The sequence below is a fragment of the Haematobia irritans genome, chromosome 4 (genome assembly GCF_050003625.1).
Source record: "Haematobia irritans isolate KBUSLIRL chromosome 4, ASM5000362v1, whole genome shotgun sequence".
Lineage (NCBI taxonomy): Eukaryota > Metazoa > Arthropoda > Insecta > Diptera > Muscidae > Haematobia > Haematobia irritans.
Genome location: NC_134400.1, coordinates 90819277 through 90843244, shown reverse-complemented (window position 1 = coordinate 90843244; position 23968 = coordinate 90819277). Strand labels below are relative to the sequence as shown.

General features: G+C 29.5%; 1 protein-coding gene across 20 annotated transcripts in view; it reads right to left on the bottom strand.

Moving 5' to 3' along the window:
• Positions 1 to 23968, bottom strand: part of Shab (potassium voltage-gated channel shaker cognate b) — a 559117-nt gene that overhangs the window by 172847 nt on the left and 362302 nt on the right. For all 20 annotated transcript variants that reach the window (XR_012722069.1, XM_075307721.1, XM_075307725.1 and 17 more), the window contains one exon: positions 18860 to 20291. Coding sequence is in view for 19 of the 20 variants with exons in the window: in XM_075307721.1 (XP_075163836.1) it covers positions 18860 to 20284 (1425 nt within the window). In the remaining variant the exon portion in view is untranslated. The remainder of the gene's footprint in view (positions 1 to 18859; positions 20292 to 23968) is intronic.

The window sequence follows — 23968 nt, the reverse complement described above, 5'->3', positions numbered from 1 at the left end:
TAGTGAACTGGGTTGTATTTATTTATTTACACAAAAATATCAAATGCAATAAAATTTATTTATTAAAAAAAAACAATTTTTATTCAATACACTGGATAGGATTATACAGTAAGAGAAATTTGAATAAAAATACATTCTATGGGCTAATGCTTTTGTGGAGTAAAGGAATTAGGACAATTATGGTACTTTCTATGAGTATTTCACAACAAATACCAGTGTTGTTTATTCAACAAATTTTCAAATATAAATTTACCATAAATACTTATATATTAAGAATTCTTCTCAACCAATATGTATACATTTTCAAAAAAAATTTTTTTTTGTTGTTCATATCAGACAAATGTCAATAAAAATCAAGAACTTAATTGAGGCAATTTATTTTCAGAAATCACGTAAACGATAATAGCAATCGCCAATGGCAATTAAACTAGTTCGATTCAACCAATTTAAAGATTAGTTGACACAATTGTCGATTCAATTGAATTGTCGAAGTCAATTAAACTAATTCGATTCATCCAATTAAAATTTTAATTGATACAATTAATTTTTTATTTAATTTCCAAATCAATGGAATCATTAAAATTGTTAATTGAATGAATATTGACAATGTTTTCATTGTGTAGATTTTTAGTCTCACTTGGGAGCCACCGTGGTGCTATGGTTAGCATGCCCGCCTTGCATACACAAGGTCGTGGGTTCGATTCCTGCTTCGAGCGAACACCAAAAAGTTTTTCAGCGGTGGATTATCCCACTTCAGTAATGCTGGTGACATTTCTGAGGGTTTCAAAGCTTCTCTAAGTGGTTTCACTGTAACGTGAAACGCCGTTCGGACTCGGCTATAAAAAGGAGGTCCCTTGTCATTGAGCTTAACATGGAATCGGGCAGCACTCAGTGATAAGAGAGAAGTTCACCGATGTGGTATCACAATGGACTGAATAGTCTAAGTGAGCCTGATACATCGGGCTGCCACCTAACCTAACCTAACCTAACCTAGTCTCACTTAAGACCTTTTGTATGCTAGACAGCATATTAAAATCAAATTAGAACAAAATTTAGTTTTTGAGTCAGTTCTAGCCATAAATTCCGGATAAAAATGTGAACATGTCCCTGTTCAGTTTTTTCTCATTTCATTTTTTTACTTTGAAAAAAAGAGAAAAAAACTAATGTTTTTTTAATTGAACCATCTGTGCTGCGAACAAAGCGTGCCAAGGACAGAGACTGAACCAATCCAATTTTGCCGGCAGAGGTTGATACAAAATTATTGCATTGACGGCAACAGCTTGACGGCTGAGCCGATACAATTTTATCTATTCGGCGCCGGCCAATTATGCCCTAAAAATCAAATTAAAGGTATTATAAATGAGTGCATATATTTACAACACCCTAAAGGAGACTCGATGCACAAGTTGTCTTCGGCAATAATACTCAGGGCCAGCCTCTGAGTCGATCTAGCTTTGTCCGTCTGTCTATGAACACATGTTTGTGATCAAAGACTATATTGGAGTTTTAATTTTGGTTTAGAATAGAACCCACCGGTTGAGATTTGGATATACCTCGCATATATATACTTCGTCCAATTTACACTCAGATGACCACAAAGTTTCACTCTGATTTACGTAAAACTTTGCACAGGGAATGTAATTAAAATTGAAGGAATTGAGATGGTATCGAAAATGTAGATCTACAATGTGATGCAGAGTATATATATATATATATATATATATATATATATATATATATATATATATATATATATATATATATATATATATATATATATATATATATATAGTTGACCCCGCTCGATATTAGACTCCCATTACTTGTTTTTAAGTAATAAAGGTCATAAGCTAGTAAGATAAAATAATTCCTCGCAAACACAAAAAAGTAATTTTTGGATTCAATCACGAAATTGATCCAATTAATTTTTAATTGAATGTCTTCAATCACAGAAATGATAGTATCAATCATCAAAGGCAATTAAAAAATTAATTGATATTTTTAATTCTTGCGATTGTTTTTTGTGTTAATTAAAAAATTATTGAATCGATGAAATTTTGGGAATATTTCGGTGGAAAGTTTTTCTGTGTATGAACCAGTATTTCGTAAATAGAATAAATAGAGAAATATTATTTTTAATTTGAAAGTAAACGTTAAAAGTAAATTTTTGGCCAACATAATTCAAGCTAAAAGTTTGGAATCGTTTTACAAAATCGTTAAAATTGTTTTGATGTTTTTATACCCTCCACCATAGGAAGGGGGTATATTAACTTTGTCATTCCGTTTGTAACACATCGAAATATTGCTCTAAGACCCCATAAAGTATATATATTCTGGGTCGTGGTGAAATTCTGAGTCGATCTGAGCATGTCCGTCCGTCCGTCTGTTGAAATCACGCTAACTTCCGAACGAAACAAGCTATCGACTTGAAACTTGGCACAAGTAGTTGTTATTGATGTAGGTCGGATGGTATTGCAAATGGGCCATATCGGTCCATAATTACATATAGCCCCCATATAAACCGATCCCCCGATTTGGTTTGCGGAGCCTCTAAGAGAAGCAAATTTCATCCGATCCGGCTGAAATTTGGTACATGGTGTTGGTATATGTTCTCTAATGACCATGCAAAAATTGGTCCACATCGGTCCATAATTATATATAGCTCCCATATAAACCGTTCCCCAGATTTGATCTCCGCAGCCTCTTTGAGGAGCAAAAGTCATCCGATCCGGCTGAAATTTGGAACATGGTATTAGAATGTGGTCTCTAACAAACACGCAAGAATTGGTCCATATCGGTCCATAATTATATATAGCTCCCATATAAACCGTTCCCCAGATTTGATCTCCGCAGCCTCTTGGAGGAGCAAAATTCATCCGATCCGGTTGAAATTTGCAACGTGTTGTTAGTATAAGGCCGCTTATAACCATGCCATAATTAGTCCATATCGGTATATAGTTATATATAGCCGATCCCCAATCACACAAAAATTGGTCCATATCGGTTCATAATCATGGTTGCTACTCGAGCCAAAAATAATCTACCAAAATTTTAATTTTATAGAAAACATTGTTAAAATGTTATTTCTATATAAAATTTTGTCAAAATTTTATTTCTATATAAAATTTTGTCAAAATTTTATTTCTATAGAAAATTTTGTCAAAATTTTATTTCTATAGAAAATTTTGTCAAAATTTTATTTTTATAGAAAATTTTGTCAAAATTTTTTTTTTCCAAATTTTATTTTTATAAAAAATTTTTTCCAAATTTTACTTCCGTAGAAAATGTTGTCAAAATTTTATTTTGTCAAAATTTTATTTCTATAGAAACTTTAAACTTAATTATATACGTATTTAATCGGCCTTTTTAGTTTAATATATACCACGTATGGACTATGTGGTGTATATTATGGTGTTAGGAAGTTTTAAGATACCTTGTCATCGGCAAGTGTTACCGCGACCCAAGTAATTCGATTGTGGATAACAGTCTTCAGTAGAAGTTTCTACGCAATCCATGGTGGAGGGTACATAAGCTTCGGACTGGCCGAACTTACGGCCGTATATGGTTAGGTTAAAGTGGCAGCCCGATTAAGATTCAGGCTCACTTAGACTATTCAGTCCATTGTGATACCACATTAACTAAAAGTACCTATTACATACGGCCGTATATACTTGTTTTTATTACAAAATGTCGACTTTAAACTTTTAACATTAATAGTTGATTGCTTGATTTTAATGAATATAAATTCAAATATATTCGGTTGGAATTTATAAAATTTTTAATTCGACGAATTTCTAGATTTTTAGTTTTTTAACTAACATAGAAAGTAATTTGCTTAAGTTTGGCCAATATAGAAAGAATGGATTTTGAAAATCATTCAAAATTTGATGATTGAAAAACGTGGACTACAACATATCTTCATTAAAAGTTGAGTAGAGAAAAAAAAATCTATTGAAAACAATGGTATTTCTATGACCATATTTTGTTCTCTCTATATAAAAAAAAAGACACTGAAATTAAATTATTCTACAATTAGTACGAAATGTCGTTTTGAGTTTTTGAAAGATATTTTCCAACTCTATTTTACCTCTATCCTTTCTATGAAAAGATGACGAAGTTGTTTGGCTATTTATTTGGCCGTTTTTTATTTCCACTTTGAAGTATGAATATGATATTTTTGTTCATCTATTAAAATTTAATCAAAATTAATTGATTTATATAAATTCATGTTATTCCAATAGGCTTTGTTTGAAGATGGGAAAATATTTCATGAGAAACGACTAAATCTATTTAGTTACATTTTTCTGCTTATACTTCCGAGAAGATCTATTCGGCTATTAATAAGATAGAAAAAAATTGTTTAAGTCCTTTTGTGACAAAAATCCCTAGCTGTATTCTTATATCCTCTTGTGAGAATATAAAAATTCAGCGCATACGATGTCTACGGTACACTGGCCAGATATGGCGCTTACTGATACTCCAGAAAAATACACGTAGTTGCATACAGAGACGACAGACCTGTCAATTTCTGGTTATACGTGGTTCACTAGAATTTCTTTTTAAATATTAATTTGCGTTATTATTAGCGAAAAATAATCTTTTTTCGATGTTTTTCATACAGAATTTTCAACAGGAAATACTGTTAATTTTGCAATAATTAAGAGATAATTATAGTAAATTTATAATAATTGAGATTTTATAGATATGGTTATGTTTTGCTCGTTCTCCCAACCAAAGTTCTAGACAAACCAAGGTCCCATTTATTGCTAAAGGCCATTACTATGTTCGGGTTTCGTATTAGAAATCATAATAAAATCATCATAATAAAACAAAACTATCTCTGTAAAATCTTGCAAAAATCTACACAGAACAAAAATGTTGATCGCCGATCACGGAATTAATTGATCATTCACTAACGTCAATTAAGAAATTAATTAAACCAATATTTTTTCTGTGTAGATGAGAAAGGCCGTATACATCAAATGAGTACATATTCGCGGAAATTCAATGAGATAATCGAACATAGTACCGGCCTTAAAGTTGCTTCAAACAAATCACGCTGGAAAGAAACGTAGTAAGAGTTGGCATAAAAATGTATTAAGGAAGCAACCTTAACAATAAATAGAGACTTTAGAAAAAAATATAACAACTTCTAAAATACTCAATTCAAAATATTCTAAGCATTTGTAAAGAGAAACAAAATTGACAACTTTCCACTTTGGTTTGTCAAAATGTATGCAAAAAGAAGTACTTACTACTAAAATAAAATAATAAAATTTAGAAAATATATACATATAGGTATATATTATATTGTATAATTAAACTAACTTAATTTAAATGAAATGAAATTAACTTTAACTTTAGTTTAATGTAATCAACTCAATTTAATCTATTTTGTTAAATTTTCATAATCATAATTCATATTTTTTTACTGTTTTTATTTAATTCACTTGAGATTATTTTAATTATTTCTTTAAATATAAATGTTTATTTTAATTTTCTTATTAATATATTCATTGAATTAAATTATCATTAAAATTTAAATTCTTGTATTAATATTTTTATTGAATTTAGTAATCATTAAAATTTGCGCGTTCATTTAGTTTCACTTAACAATTATTCTATTTAGTTTAATTTGTTTTCTTTAACTAATTTTATTAAATGCAATATTGTATGTTACTTATTATTTATTATTTTTATTGAAGTTAATAATCATTACACTTTACACGGGCCAAATCATATAAAATTTCAAATTGAGTCATTTATACACTGAAAAAAATATTGTCGTAAGGTCAAAGATTTCATGTCTTTAAAATACGAATGCAAATTTTGCTTAGCATAGAAGATGCATTTCTCTAATATAAAGTTGTTTTCCTTGTTCAAAAGTCGATAAACTTTTCAATGAAGTCGTCTTGTCCTTATAATTAAGTGATTTCACTTCAAAATGGCTATCATAACATGAAAGAAAAAATGTTTGGGCTAAGGTCAACTTGACTTTAATAATTCAGAATTTTTTTTTTAATTTAATGAAATTGTCTTTAAATTTGTTGTCTTTTTGCATCTTGATTACAAAGCAAAAAATCGTTTAAATATAAGATATGTTTTCAACACTTTATTTTAAAGACGTTTTTTACTTGAAACATAGAATAATTTTTACTGGAAGTCAAGTCTTAATTTGGAAAATAAAGTTGTTGTTAACATGGTTTTGTAAGAAAAATATATAAAATTTGCTTCCTAGAAGCAAGTACACAAAACCCAAATTTAAAAGAGAATTGTGTCTTAAAAGTATCCTTACTTGTATTCTCTGCTTCTTTGGCTCGGAATCAATACCAAAATTTTTAAAGTAAGGATAAAATCTTTAGAAACGGGCATGCTTTTTTTCAGTGTAGGTAAATTATTGAATTTTAAATTAAAATAAATATATTTATATTAATTATAGTTTGTGATGTTATATAATTTAATTTATTAGATGCGAATTTAATTATTTGTATTTTCCTTCTGATTTAAACAAAGTAGCTAAGTCCGATTTAATTAATTTAATATTTGAGTTCTAATTCACATGCATTTATTTTACTCATAATTAATTTTAAATGTACTTTTATTAGCTATTACTTATTTTTAAAGACAACTTAATTTATATTTTTTTATATATTTTTTTTTATATTAATTAAATGGTATTTAATGTGTATAATATAACTAATTTAATATTAATTTTTAACTTAATTTAATATACTTTAAAAATTTTTTATTATTACACTTTTTAATTATTTCAATTTAATAATTTTTTTTCATATTTTTACTCATTTCGAATAAAAGCAAACAAAGAAAAAAAAATAAAATTAATTAGTTTGTTTCGAGTTTAATTATATTAAATACTCTTACTTTTATTTAATTCAATTTTATATTAATAATAATCCAGAAATCTTTAATTTTTTAAAATTAAATTTAGTTCAATCTAAATTGATTTAATTTTAAATATTATTGGTCTAATATATTTTACTCAAATTAGATTAGTTGATGTAGTTTTAATATAATGCCATCGGTATTAGCCCAATTTGACTTAATTTAGTTATCGTTAATTTATTTTATTGGTACTTAATGTATATATATAGTATATATATATAGTTTAATTAATTTAATTTTATTTAGATTATTTTTTGATTATTTTTTTTAATTTTTTATTTAATTTGTTTTATATAATTTAAATTCATTTTTAAACTAAATTATTATTATTATTATTTTTTTGTAATAGAAATGATTATTTTTTTTATTGAATTTAGTATATCTTATTATATGATTTTGATTTATTTTATTTTATTTGACTTACAAATGCATAGACTATTTTGAGCATATCCCGGTATAATATCGAAGTTTTTATATTATTTCTAAACTTAAAAATTTACATGAGAATAACTGTATATGCAAGTCATGTAGACATTATTTTGCCTATATTAAATATTGGTTTTCATATGACAGAATATCAAATGTAATTTATATTTGAATTATTACGCACAAATACAAGATGTTTATTTATTATTTTGTCGATTTTGTTTGTTATATATGATATATAGTTTTTACGATGCATTTATACAAATCTCTCCCACTGTACAAAACATTAAGACATTGATTTTTGCAATATGAAATTTTATATTAAATTTTTTTTTATTTATTGCTTGTGTCATTAAACAGAAAATGCAATAGTTAAACAAAAAAAAAAAAAAAATAAAATATGTTATGGAATGATGACATCAAATTACAAACACCCAGAACATAAAAGACATTTGGAAAATACATCATCATAGGAGGAACAAAACGAAATTGAAACAAGGAAAACCATTACTTAAGCACACAAATAAATAACATAGACATTAACAACAACAAAAAAAAATACAAACAATAGATTGAGGAGACAACATATAATTGTTAACATTTACTATATGGCCCAAAACTAAGAAACAACAAAGAGAATAAACCGAGAAAAACTCAATATATTAAGAGGGGGTTTGTGTGGGGGCGGGAAGATTAAAAAATCGAATTTGACAAGGGCACTCCTTCGTATATAGGGACGACGGGCTACATACGAAAACGGAATAAATGAAATGAAACACAAAAACAAAACGTCTACTGCATTTATATGTGTGGGTTGTTTTTATTTATTATTTTTTTTTAATTGATTTGTATACAAATATTTTTGTTTTGTTTTTATATGGGTTCACATACTTTTTTCGACCTTACTAAAAAACAAACAAAATTCGAGACAAACGGAATTGAATTTCAGTTTCAATTTTTTAGCAAACTTAAAAATATAAGTTTGAGTACAGTTTGTATAATCATGTATTGTCTACAAGATATAACCATAGCCAATAATTTGCTACGATAATTTGGTGGGAGATTATTATTGTAATTGTTTTTTTTTTTTATTTTGTTTTGTTTTGTTCTCAGCATAGATAGATAAACGTTGGATAGTGGGTTGATTATCTAGATCTAGAAATTGGATTTTCTAGAATTAATTTCAATTATAATGTTATTGTTAGGATTGAGTTCAAAGGAAGTTTATAAAACTAAATAACGGAAAAGAAAACCAAAAAAGGAAACCAACTTTAAAATTTATATACACATACAAAGAGTAGATGTATACATGTATATATATATAAATAAATTTATATATATTTCTTTCATAAAGAAAATAATTTAAATTACTAAAAAAACAAAAAAAAAATAAATAAATAATTCAATTGCTTTCTTTTATTTATGAATATATTACAAACATATGCACATGACACATTAAACTTCTGGTTTACATGGCCACAATCTAAAAACGGAAACTCTAGGTAAGAAACAATTTGAGAAACGGAAAAGGAAATGAGAATAGAACAAAACAAGACAAAACAAAAAAAGGAAAAGAGAACTTAGTTCATTACTATCACTATCGGCAATTAATAATGGGCAAAAAAAAATCAAGACAAACAAAAATAATAACGCTTATGTTTTTTCATCCTTCTTATGGCAGAAGGTAGAAATTAAGGTGTTTTCTGTTGTTTTTTTGTTTTTTTGCTTGGTCTTTCGAATAGAAATTAAGAATTAAATGAAAATCGTAAAAAGCAAAAATTGTCATCTTTGTTTGGAACTCAGGACTTGTACATAGATAAATCATGTATTTTTTTATTTATAAATATGTTTTTTTTTTTGTGGATTATTATTGTTGTATTGAATATTGACATTCAAATGCTGGGTGGTCTTTGTGGGAGTTTTGTTTCATATAGATATTTTTGTTGTTTTTTTTTATATTAAATTTTGTTGTTTAAATATTATTTGCTTGGTTACTTTCGAACGAAAACGACGAAACGAAAACGAAACGAAATACTGCCAAAACGCAAAGAGAAATCAAATAAACATAATGTTTTGTATACATATATATTTTATATTGAAAAAACAATTTTTGTTTTGTTTTTTTTTTTTTTTTTTTGGTTTTATATATAGTAATAAAATTTAAATGGTTCTCATATTTATCTTATTCTCAAAAAGGATGTGTTTAGGCGGTATATTAAGTTTAAACAAAATAAAAAACGAAATCATAAAATTAAAACAAATTAAAGAAACGGCTTTAACAAACAGTTTATTGAGAAATTTTGTCTGTATCTTCGTATCTTCTGTTGGATTTTTTTTATACACAAGAACCAAAAAAAAACTCATAATAGAAAAAACAAACAAAAAATATCTCATAAAAATACAACTGGCAAAGAACTCTGGAAATTTTTCACATTTCTTTAAAAAAAATTAAAATTTTTTCTGCGGGGTATAAAAAAATCAAAAATTAAAAAAAAGGAATGTAATTCCATAGGTAAATGGAAATTCGTATATGTTTTGTGTAAACATTAATTCTTCATTGTGTTTTAATAAAGCATATTAGGGTTTTCTTTTAAAACTATCTAAAAAAATTGTCCATATATTTGTGTAACAAAAACCCTATACATTGACAAAATATTGACGTAATATGATTTTATTATTTATTTATTTTAATCATACAGTAAATGTATGATAAAAAGAGAAAAGTAGCATTGGCTGCTAAGGCCATCAGCTATATGAAAAATTATTCAACCTATATTTTAGGACATTTCTTTGAAATAATTTTAATTAAAAGAAAGTTTATAATATTTGCTTCAATAATTTCCTCATAAAATTTAGGACACGAATCTTGCGAATTTGCTTCCCTCCATTCAAGGCGTATGTCTTTGAACCAAGGAAAAGGTTCCTTGAATTAAAGAAAAAATTTTTTGATTTACAGAAATTTTCTAAATTAACAGATATATTTAATCTTTAGATTTAAGTTAAAAATGCTTCAAATATAGGTTAAGACTTATTTTAAGGATTTTGCATCTTTGAGTTTAAGTTTTCTTGAAATCAAGAAACCCGTGTTTTACTTATCGGTTATAATTTGGACTTTAGACTGGCATTTGTTTGTACGTGAAATGTACAAATAATTATTCGAGGCCAAAAGAAAGAAAGAATTCCTTGCAGTATGGTCTTCAAATTGCAACATTAGATTCTACTATAGATGAGAGTTAAAATCTCAAGAGATGAGTTAGATAAAAGAGATCTTTTCAAGAGAAACAAGAGATGAAGAAATTTTACTTTAGATTAAGTTACAAAATGTTGGCATCACTTAAGAGCTTGCAAAAAAACTAAACTGAAAAAAAATCGTTTATGAAAAGTTTTAAAATCTAAAATCCCGTCAAGGGAAGATTGAGATGAAGGGAAAACTTTATATTAGCCAATATATGTTACTTTATGTTAAAATTTGTTATTATAATTCGTTATAGTAACGAAAAAATTTCGTTATATACATTGGCTCGCTTTTATTGACACATTTCATTAATTTCACGACACAAAATAGAAGTTTTAAATATAAACTCTCTTCAAGGCATGAGTTACATTAAGTGATACCTTCAAGAGAAGAGACAGATGAAGAGATGAGAAGTCTCACTATACAGTACATTTGTGTACTGTACACTGGGATTTAGGACTGTACAGCGAAACCTCTCAGAAGTGTAGACCAACGGTAGCCTACATTTTGTCTACATTTGGAAGATGTCTACTTATAAGAGGTTAATTTTATGGCCAACGTGTAAATTCATGCATATAACATAACGAACATTTTTAGCTTGGAGTAAAAATTTTAATTCTATTGTCTCATGAAGATTTACTAAAATTGGCCTTAGTTAATTTAACTGTTATAAATAAAAGTATAAAAAAAAAGTCTTCTATTCAATTAGGTTTTAAGGTGGGCCGGCCAAAACACTAAATTATTAAATTATAGTTTTATCAAATCTTGATAAAGATCCAGGATTTCGATTGTGAAACATTTCATGGTCCTAAATTGATTAGTTCAAGAAATTAACCTTGAAAACAAGCTGGTTTTCGGCGTACCAACCAAACATAGTACCGACCTTTGTGTACTATATCCAATGCAAATCATATATTGAATTAAAAAGTTCAATTAATATGCTTTATTAACGTTTTTATTTTTTTAATATGCTTCATCAAAATTCTTCAATGTTTGTTCATTTTGTATTTTCAAAAAATTCTCATTGAAAATTATTGTAATAAAAATTTAAAACTTAACTTTAAGAAAAAATAACTGAAAATAGAAAAGGAAAAATTATTGGAGATGTCCCCAAATATGTTGTAATTATTTCCATTTCGGGGGTCCATGGGTCAGCTCTCTATTCAGGGGGCTACTAAAGCTAAAAGGGTGTAGATCTTTGAAAGAAATCTGAAAAACAGGCAGAGACAGAGATGGGAACAGAGTTTTTTTGTTAAGCGGGCCAAGGATTTATTTGCTTGTGGTTTAATGTAGACTATAAGCGTTTTATTTACAGACAAGCAGAAGCTTTAAGCATTTTGGGCCGGGTATCGTTAGAGGGTTAGAATCCGAATTGCTATATTGGTGATAAACCAAATTTTCACAATTCTGGACTCAAGGTCGGGTCAAGTCGTTGTTTGGTTTCTTCTTTGTGCGATTTATGAAATGGAAATGTATTACAACACGAATTTGGCCACTTCTCCCCAGAGGTCTTTTTTCTACAATTATTTCGAGGATTTCTACAGCACACCTGCCGCCTGGTCATATCGCTTATTGCCCATTCCCAAACATTGTTGTTGATGTTGGTTTTGTTATTGTTGTTGCTGATGTTGCTGATGTTGATGTCTCCATTAGTTTAGTTCAGCAACATGGAGAGACAGTTCGTCGGTTTAACATACTAACAACATTTTTTTTTTGATCGCTTTTTCAAAAAAAAGCAATTTTTTCTAAACTGTGTGCGCGGTGATTATTGTTAATATGTTCTCTTCAAAAAACTCTTATTATTGTTATTATTAATTGAAAAAGGTTAATATTAAATGCATAAAACACTTTAATTGTATATGAATATTATAGCAATACTTGTATAATAATATATAAATATTAGATATATGGGATAAGGGAATATATTTTTTTGGTTTTCAAAAACAAAATCTTTATCATGTTAATATCCACTACAAAATATATATTTGTTTAGAAAATAAACAACTAAATTAAATTAAAACTTCAAACCAAACTATATTGTAACCAAACGAAATCAATCAAAAATAATCAGCATTTACAAAAATAAGATTAATTTTAAATCACATGGGATCCAGGGTCCGTTTTCCCAATCTCTGATTCCAATAAAAAAAAAAATGCCGCCACCATTTAAGTTTACATAGAGATTGGGAGAACTTTCCTAAAGGGTTCTTAAAAACTCTTTGCAAATGTCCAAAATGACATTTCTTCTTCATTCATACCTTACTCGATTCCGTTCGAAATGAGACGTTTTGTAGCTTCTTTACTTTTAACCGTTAAAAGATCGAGAGAGAGTGAGCGGAAATAGTGACCGCTACAAAGGATATTCTATGCCCTTGTTGTTTATTAGTACGTAATGGGAAACATAAATTCCAAATTAAATAAACTCGAACCATCGAAATTATATACTTTAAATCAAAATAATAAAAACAAAAAACATAAAACATCAAACGTTTATCTTAAACAGCAAAGATTAACGAAATAATATTATTAAGTAGATCATTCATTCAATCTTTAATACCCAAAAGTATTTGTATATGAAATGTATTTGGTAAGATTTGAGGCATATAATTTATCTAGATGGACGGAAAATGGAATTGTATTTTTTTGTTTAATTATCATTTTAATTTTATTTTTAGTTGTAATTTTAATTTTGACATTGATTTCAATTTTAATTGTAAATTTAATCTTAATTTTAATATTAATTTTTATTTAAATATAAATTTTATATTTTATATTTTGAATTTATAATTTTATTTTTAATTTTAATATTCATTTTAATTTAAATATAAATTTAAATTCTAATTTTATTTGTAATTTATAAAATTTAATTTTAATTTCAATTTTACTTTTAATTTAAATTCTAATTTTAATTTTATATTTAATATGGTTTTAATCCTCACCGCCACCACCATAGAATGGTGATGGGGGCATAATAAGCAGAGATCAAACTTTTTTAGGTTTGCGACTGTCGCAAAGTTGTAAACGTCGTAAACGTCACATACGCGTCGTAAATGTAGAAAAGGTAACAAAAGTCGCAAACTCAAAATACTTTAGTCGAGTCAGCTAGGCAGCGAATTCGATTCTTCAGAATGTTCACAATTTTCGGTTTTAGTCCTATTGCCTTTTGCACGAGTACAGGGTAACCGTGGCTTTTCCCGACCTTTCTTAGCTTTAAATTCAGTCTCCTGTCCAATATAACCCCAAGGTATTTTGCACACTCACCAAAGGGAATTTCGATACGACCTAAGAAAATAGGCTTGATCGTGGGAAAACTTTCACAAATTTCTGCAGAAACTCACAGCGAATGCTGTCAAACTAAATTAAAAAATGTTCAGAATTTCTTCTATTTAAAATTAGGTTTTCTACAGTAGGTTTACGACTTTTGCGACATACGTATTATACCGTCGCAAATGTATGTCCCAAAAGTCACAGTTTGTGACAGGCCAACCCTGATAATAAGTTTGTCATTCCGTTTGTAACACATCGAAATATCGATTTCCGACTATATAAAGTATATATATTCTTGATCAGGGAGAAATTCTAAGATGATATAACCATGTCCGTCTATATGTCTGTCTGACTGTCTGTTGTAATCACGCTACATTCTTCAACGATAGCTCCATTTATCGTCCTGAAATTTGGCACAGATTCGTCTTTTGTTTGCAGGCAGGTTAAGTTCGACGATGGCCTATATCGGTCCAGGTTTTGATATAGCGCCCATATAAACCGACCACCCGATTTGGGGTCTTGGGCTTCTAGAAACCGTATTTTCTATCCGATTTGACTGAAATTGGAAATCTAGATGTACTTTAGTAGCACAAATGGGAGGGCCGAAAATGGTGTTTTGGTATAGCCCACATATAGACCGATCTCCCGATTCTACTTCTTGGGCGTCTAGAAACTGTATTTTTTTCTCCGATTCACCTGAATTTTGAAATCAAGAGTTATTCTAAGACTACAAATAGATGTGCCGAATATGGGGTGTGTATCGGTCGATAGTTTGGTATAGCCCCCATATAGACCGATCTCCCTATTTTACTTCTTGAGCTTCTAGAAAGTGTAGTTTTTATCCAATTTGCCTGAAATTTGAAATTTATAGATATTTGAGGTCCAAAAACAGGTGAGTCGAAAATGGGGTGTGTCGAAAATGGTGCTTTTCGGTTCATATTTTGGTTTAGCCCCCATATAGACCGATCTCCCGAGTTTACTTCTTGGGCGTCTGCAAACTGTATTTTTTATTCGATTTGCCTGAAATTTGAAATCAAGAGGTATTCTAAGACCACAAATAGGTGTGTCGAAAATGGGGTGTATCGGTCCATGTTTTGGTATAGCCCCCATATAGACCGATCTTCCGATATTACTTCTTGGACTTCTAGAAACCGTATTTGCAATCTGATTTGCCTGTGCATCGGTCTATGGTTTGCTATAGCCCCCATATATACCGATCTCCCGTGTTTACTTCTTGACCTTAGAAATCTTAGTTTTTATCCAATTTGTCTAAATTTGAAATCTAGAGGTTTTTTAGGACCATAAATAGGTTTTTAGAAAATGGTACGTATCGGTCCATGTTCTGATGTAGCCTCCATATAGACCAATTTTCCGAGTTTTCTCCTTGGGCTTCTGTAAACCATAGTTTTTTTTTTCAATTTGCCTGAAGTTTGAAATCTAGAGGTTTTTGGGGTCATAAAATCGGGCTGCCATTTCAACCTAACCATCTTCGGGAAGCATACTGGTTTAAATGATCTGCTTAGGAGAATATCTGTCATTAAACACCCTTAAATTCTATATATTATCAACTCGCTACGACTAAGAGTTTTCAAAAGTAACTATTACTCGTATATCTGATTCATTGTGGTGGGTATTTAAGATTCGTCCCTGTATATACTTGTTTAATTTAATATTATGTTTTATTTTAAATTTAATTTCTAATTTCATTTTAATTTCAATTTAATTTTAAGCTTAATTTTTATTTTTACTTAAGTTTTAATTTTCATTTTAATTTCAAATTTAATGTTATTTTTAATTTAATTTTAAATTTAATTTTATGTTTTATTTAATGTAATTAATATAAATTTTATATTTTTTTTGTATTTATTTTTAAGTGGAATTTTAAAAGGATATTATTTCTTTCTTCTTAGAGGGCTGCGCTGAAAAAATAAATGTCCGTTTATGAAATTTGATGTGTGGCAACATTATACTCTGAATTTTACAAAATATTTTGAATTATTTTAGTTTCAGTTTGAATCGTAATGAATACCTATTATTGCCCTTAAATTACGATTACCTCAGGTAGAGGTAGGCCGTTATTACTCCGTTAATAGATGATGGAGAAAACGTTGAAATTAGAGTGATAAGTCGGTTTTTCTTGGTGGTAAAAAACTTGATTTTTTGTTTGCAAACCCGATACACTGTGAATTTTAGAAGAATGAACCGAAATGACCGGAAGTTTCTTTTGTGGTAATTTTACATTGCACATACAAAAGCTGAATACCGATTGTTCAAGTCTTGAAAACACCGGTTCTACCGATCCACCAAATGTGGCAGAAACCCTACAATCGGTGTAAGAAGATAAACCGGTCCACCAGTGCTGATCACTCTATTTGGAATGTTTTGTTTCTTACCAATACTGAAACACCGATTGTAGAAGTCTTGAAAACACCGAAAATCAGTGTAAGAAGTGGTTTTGTTTCTTACCAAGTATTCATATACAAACAATGAGCCTACTTTTAATCCCCGATATATTCTACAACATTTATATATAAAACAAAATAAATAAATATAAATTAACATATAACATTAATCAACATATAATTATAATCACAAAAATTTTAATTGATTATTTAATTATGCTATATACAGCAGCATCGGAGGAAAGCGTATTATTCCATTGTTTTTTACAAAAATCTCCTGAAAGCTGTGTCTTCTTGGCAATAGTTCGCCTCGAATAGCTGACTTGCTCATATTGTACGCTTTCATCTCAAGAACAAAATGATCCATGGATATTTTACATTGGTGAACCATTATGTTAAATATCGATAATTTGTATTAGTAGTAAATATTAAGTTAAAGAGAAACATAAAGTTTAAGGAATATTGATCTGAAATCGATCGCACAACAAACAACAAAGCATGAAAATAATTGAAGTCATTAAAACGAAAATAAAACGTTAATGTAAGAATATCAGATCCTGCGGATTTTTATTCCCTATACGTGGCTGTGATCATTGGTGAAGTAAGGCATTATTTTACAGCTGTTTCTTCATAGTAGAAGAACGAGAAGAAGAAATAGATTAAATTGGGACCAAAAGAAAAGTAGAGTGAAAAAAAACAAACAATAATCGAAAAAAATTGTGGTGATATATGAAAAATTATTTTGATAAATTTTTACACTATGCCAGTGAGCAACTCAAATGAGATCCTGTGCATCCCAAATAAAAAAACGGAATATAAAAATGGAAAATTTTCATACAAAAATATATTAACTTTGTCCTTTATGACACTGGTTACCCTATGGGAAAAATAACCAATGAGAAACGGGCCGGTCTAATAGTTAGGCTACATTTGGCAATATTTAAATAAATATTTGAGAAACATCCATGCAACTCCTAAAGCTGATTGCATTACAATCAGCTGATTACCTCTGGAAACTAAAAAAATACATCCAAATGTCAAACACTCGAAAATATGGTTACCCTATATCTAAAAATTCTAGTGAAAACAAGCAAGTTTAAACTTCTTTTCTCCTGTGCTTGGTAACTCTGAACGAAATATTAATGCTATGACGATGTATTTGCATATGGGGTTTTGTAATAGAGTCAGTGAGTACACTGAAGAAATATTAACCGAATAGGTAAATGATGCATCCTATTGTAGGTTGCACAGTTTAAGTTAAAATAATGACATTTTAATTTAAAAATTCTGTAATCATAGTTTCATAAAATTTAAAAGGGGAATCTTTTGAAATTTTGCATTCCTGCATTAAAGTCGAAAATTGTCCTTAATGTAAAAAATACGTTTTTTATTTAAAAAATAATCTTTAAATTAATTGAGATATTTAATTCTGGATTAGAGAGAAAATGCTTCATATGTATGCTAAGACTTGAGGATTTTGCATTTTTTGGGTAAAGTTTTTCTTTTTAATTAAAAATCCAATTTTTATTTTGAAATATAAATTGGATGTTGAATTTCGCATTTCCTTGAACAGCTTTGAAAATATATCCATAAAAGAGAATACAAAATCCTAATTTTAATTTTATAAAGCCTAGAGTTAAAGATCAAAAGGTCCCCAAAAATTTCTTTATCTTAAAGAAGCGACTTCTTTGGTTCGGAATCAATACCAAAATCCTCTAAGTGGTTTCACTGCAATGTGGAACGCCGTTCGGACTCGGGTATAAAAAGGAGGTCCCTTGACATTGAGCTTAACATGGAATCGGATAGCACTCAGTGATCATCACCACTGTGGAGCCTGATTACATCTGGCTGCCACCAAACCTAATACCAAAATCCTTAAATATAAAACAAAATCTTTTTATGAGTGCAGTCTCTTCCTAAAATATGAAATTACTTTTACAAAAACAATTGTCAGAAATGTTTTGGTTATAAATATTCTAGAACTATAGCCTCTATTCTGGTTTAAGAATTCGAAACCTTCAGAAACCTTTCTAAATTTTTGCTTAAATTATTTTCCAACCGAATTTCCAGCCTTCCGGAACAGAGACTTAAAATGTCGAATTATGACTTTTTATAGTTAGAAATATATGGAGACGTATTATGAACATAAAAATTTTACTACGAATCGAATTTAAATTACTGACTTTTTTAATCAATAATGCTATTGAAATTGTGAAATTCTTATAATATGGCAACCCTATGACATTTGGATGTATTTCTCTGTGATCAGCTGATTTTAATGCATCACCGGCGTAAGCATTAGCATGTTCCAAAACCATGTTTTTCCATTTGTCTGTAGAAATAAATTTCGCATCAGTTTTTTTACAAATATTTCCCATAGTTCGATCTTACCTTCAGATAGTGTAAAAATTTTACTTTTGTTTTTTTAAATGAGATGAGAATACAATTAAACTTCAACTTAGGCATATTATAATCGAACTTAAAATTTAATTATAACTTAAACTAATAATTAGAAAACAAAAAAAAACTAAACACGCTAGAATACTTGATTGATATTAATAAGGAAAAATATTTAAGAGTCAATATTGTCTAATGTGAAGTAACACTGAAAACCAATCGAACTTACCCTCGCCGCAAAACTTGTATTCGGCTTTTCGAGCAACTCCCACAAGTACTTCTGATATTCGGCACATTTTCCTTCACCGAATTCTTCTTCGTCTCGTTGCCTTAGGGATTCGGCTTCTTTGCGCATTTCCTCGTGCACATTCTCTTTGCGTTGATGGTATTTGTGTTGACAACACGATTCCAAATACAACTCATCGACGCCCCAATATTCGAGGTCATCGCTGAAGGCCAGCACACACATCTCATCCACAATGTGCAATTTTCCCGTCCGATAGAAATTTAGAATGGAACTGAAACTTTTCGGATGACGATCGAAGAAGTACTCGTTGTCGATGAGGGAGTAGTCGTCGCATAGCTCAATAATTGCTTCGTGGGTGGTGCATTCGCGTAGTCGCCCTAAACGGGTGTGAGGAAGGCGTTCTAGGGTACGCCAGAGCACTTCGTGTTTGACACCGCCAACATTGATGGAGACGCGATTGTTCATTTGCTTCGACTGTGCTATCATAAAAGGCTCAGGAGGCGGTATGGAGGACATGGATCTGGAATGTGTCCGTTGGAGAGCGCCTGCATTGATTTGGCCCTGTTGCAGCTGGGAAGTTGTGGGATTCGAATGTGTGGGTGAGGTGATTGGGAATGGAGCGTAACGAACTTCTTTACCAGTGCCACCACCTGATGTAGAGGTGGCGGTCGCAATGGCGGTGGTGGTGGTAGGAGCATTTGCCGTGTCGGAGGCCCAGCCAACTGAAGCGATTGATGTGCCGCCTTGAATACCGCCGGCAGTGTGCGTAGTTGCGGCGGATGCGCCAGCAATGCTGCTGCCATCAATATAATCCATGTTGCCAGTAAGAGCGGCGCTGGGATTGTGGTGGGGCCCTCGGGCGTTTGCAGGACTTTGGCCAGCGTTATAAATAACACTGCCAGCTGTTGGGAGAGATCCATCGCCGCTAAGGTATGCACCAGTTCCACCGGTTCCCATTGCCCTGCTCCAATCGACATTACCGCTGGTGTCGTAGTAGGGCTGATTATCACAGCCGTCCCCAATGTTGGCCGTTGTTGTAGTTGATGTTGCACTGTGGCGTCCAAGTGTTTCGTTTTCGATCCAATTGTTGGCTTGTTGCTGCAATTGCTGCTGTTGCTGTTGCTGGAGATTGTAGTCCTGCTGTAGTTGTTGTAGTTGTTTGTGTTTTTGCAAAATTTGCTGTGGCGGCTGTTGCTGATCACGTTGTATTGGCAATTGCTGTTGTTGTTGCTGCTGTTGATGATGATATTGTTGCTGTTGCTGCTGCTGTTGTTGTTGGCTTGTAGCCTGTCCACCATGCAATTGTCCCACCATTTGTAATACTCCATTATTGTATTGGGTCGGTGGTGTTGATGCACCCGTTTCCCAGCGTACCGTTTCACGGTCTCTATCACGTTCGCCGACCATAGATCCGCTAATCAATGAAAAGGAAGAAGAATGTCAAAGAAACCATAAGAAAGTCTATAAGAAACAACTACATCCTAATATATACACTCGGCTAGACCGAATCTTATGTACCCTCCATCATGGAGATCACATCCTATTACAGATTGTCATCCACAATAGAATTGGTTGTGGTAACAGTAGCCGGTGGCAAGGTATCTTAACTATTTGACGACTAATGAGACATATCTATCCCATTTCTTATTTCCGCTATAAAATCTACAATTCTCTACCAATTTTCAAAAAATTTGATTCTATCGACGCAAAACACATCTAGCTATGAAATCTTAAATTGATTTTGCAACACAAAACATAAATTCATTCAGAAAATAGTAAAATTAGCAACAATAAATACAAATTGCGAATTAAGAAGTTTCAAAACAATTCCTAAATTGGTTTTCGGAATCCAACACAAGCGACATTTGTTAGATTTTCTTCTTTATTTTGGGTGCAAACTGCACATCGTTTTCTGGCTCCTCCCTCAAGTTACATTAGATAATGTCCAGCTTTATGTTTGGAATTTAAAACGTTTCACTTTCGAATATGGTACAGAACTAATATCTAATCTTCTGTTCAAATAATTCTACATAAGTGGTCAACTGAGAAGGGAACTCTACTATCGTAATCGAATTCTCGACAATTCGTATTTTCGCCAAACTTTTTATTTTCGAGATTGGGATACCTGCGACTATAAGTGGTTATTTTTGAAACTAGGTGAACATATGTTTTTAATACACTACTTATTTCATGGCCGAAATTATGCCTGGGGTGAAGTACTTTCCTCTTACAATATGTGTATATGAATGTAATCCGGAGTGATGCCAAATAACAACTACTTATTATTACATTTTAAATAGGATTATCTACATGATTAGCTGGTTATGAGAGTTATTCTTGGATGGGATTTAAGACTTTCTCCTGTGGATAGAATCCAATATGGGCTAACGCAACCCCCAATAGATTGTTATTTAAATTTGTTTTCTTGAAACTTCATATCATTTCCAACAGTTCATTTTTACAAGGTTTTTACACCGAAATTGAAAATGACCCCAAATTTTATTTTGGGATCGATTTCCATGCTTCAGTTCCATCTTTCGGGGCTCATATTCAATATGAAGCGTCCCCTCACACTCGTTACCCTATTCCAATTGAGTTTAGGGGCTCATTTTCACCTCATCATCTTAGAAATGAAACGAAGCCCAAAAACTAAAATAAATTCCCAAAACAAAATTTTTTTGCCCTATAAAGATTTGAAGCTTTATTTCATTTTTGTCTTTGGAGCATTATTTCATTGGGGTGTTAATTTGTGGAGTCGTAAAATGTACCCATTTTAGAAAACTATTAACTAATTTTTCTTGTATAAAACTTTTTTTGCTCCTTTTCAAATTAATATTGAAAAATAACTCTATAAGGGCTTCGCAAGAGTTATACCCACGGTTGCCACAGTTGATAGTATTCTATCAAAATTGGTAGATTTTTTACTGTTTGGTAGATTGGTAGAATTCCTAGTCTTTTGATAGATTTTGCAAAATATTCCTCTCCAACTTCAAGTTTCTGTAGAAAAAAATTCTATAGAAATTAAATTTAAAAGAAAATTAAAACAAAATATAGAAATAAAATTTTGAAAAAATTTTTTATAGAAATACAATTTTAACAAAATTCTCAATATAAATTAAATTTCGACATAATTTTCCAAATATTCAATGCCTTTTCAAATTTTAATTTTCGTGTTAGGTCATACTATCAAAGTCCTTTGTAAATTTCGAAATAATTTTCTAAATATTCAATATCTTCTAAAATTTTAATTTTCATTTTAGGGAGAACTCACAAAGTCCTTTATAAGTTTTCCCTTTTTGTAGATATAGTAACATTTCATTTCTATAGAAATACAATTTTGACAAAATTTTCTATAAAAATACAAATTTGACAAAATTTTCCATAGAAATAACATTTTGACAAAATTTTTTATTGAAATAAAATTTTGACACAATTTTCTTTAGAATTAAAATTTTGTATAGAAATAAACTTTTGACAAAATTTTCTATAGAAATAAAAGTTTGACAAAATTTTCTACAGAAATAAAATTTCGAAATTTTTTTTATAGATAAAAGCGTCATCCCACATTTGTGGCCCTAACCCAATTGGGTTTAGGAGCTCATTTCACCTTATCTTATTATAAAATAAAATTCTAATCTTAAAAATGAAACGAAGCCCAACAAATAAAATAAATTTCCTCACCAAAATTGTTTTTGTTCTATAAAGATTTGAGGCATTATTTCATTGGGGTGTTATTTTGTGGAGCCGTAAAATGTACCCATTTTAGAAAACTATTAACTAATTTTTGCTGTATAAAATTTTCTTTTTGTTCCTTTTCAAATTAATATTGAATAATAACTATAATGGGCTTTGCAAGAATTATAACCACAGTTGCCATAGTTGGTAGTATCCTACAAAAATTCAAAAATTTTTTTTGTTTGGTAGACTGGTAGAATTCCTAATATTTTCATAGATTTTGCAAAATATTCCTCACCAACTAAGAGGTCCTTCAATTTTCTGTACAAAAATGTTGACAAAATTTTCTATAGAAATTATATTTGGAAGTAAATTAAAATAAAATTTTGACAAAATTTTCTATAGAAATAAATTTTTGACAAAATTTTCTATGGCAATTAAATTTTGACAAAATTTTATATAGAAATAAAAATTCGACAACATTTTCAATAGAAACAAAATTTTGCCAAAATTTTCTATAGAAATAAAATTTTCACAAAATTTTCTATAGAAATAAAATTTTCACAAAATTTTCTATAGAAAACAAATTTTGACAAAATTTTCTATAGAAATAATTTTTTGACAAAATTTTCTATAGAAATAAATTTTTGACAAAATGTTCTATAGAAATAAATTTTTGCCAAAATTTTCTATAGAAATAAAATTTTCACAAAATTTTCTATAGAAATAAAATTTTCTATAGAAAACAAATTTGGACAAAATGTTCTATAGAAATAAATTTTTGTCAAAATGTTCTATAGAAATACAATTTTGACAAAATTTTCTATATAGAAATAACATTTTGGCAAAAGTTTCTTTAGAAATAAAATTTTGACAAAATTTTCTATACAAATAAAATTTGGATAAAATTTTGTATAGTAATAAAATTTTGACAAAATTTTTTATAGTAATAAAATTTTGACAAAATTTTTTATAGTAATAAAATTTTGACAAAATTGTCCATAGAAATAAAATTTTGACAAAATTTTCTATAGAAATAAAATTTTGACAAAATTTTCTATAGAAATGAAATTTTGACAAAATTTTCTATAGAAATGAAATTTTGACAAAATTTTCTATAGAAATAAAATGTTGACAAAATTTTCTATAATTTCCGACTGACTAACGTCATCCCATTATCGGCGCAGATTTTTTAAAATATTTTGGTCTGACCATTGATCTAAAAAGAAAAAAATTGAGTAATGAGGAACAACAATTTGAAATTATTGGTAAATTTATCCTCGTACTCCGAAGTTAGGACGCTTATAAACTCATCGCCATATCACGTCGGGGTCACCAATTATAAAATTATCTGATAAGAAAATTTTATTTTTTATTTTATTAAACTTCTGAAGTTGAAAAAATGTACAGAATCAA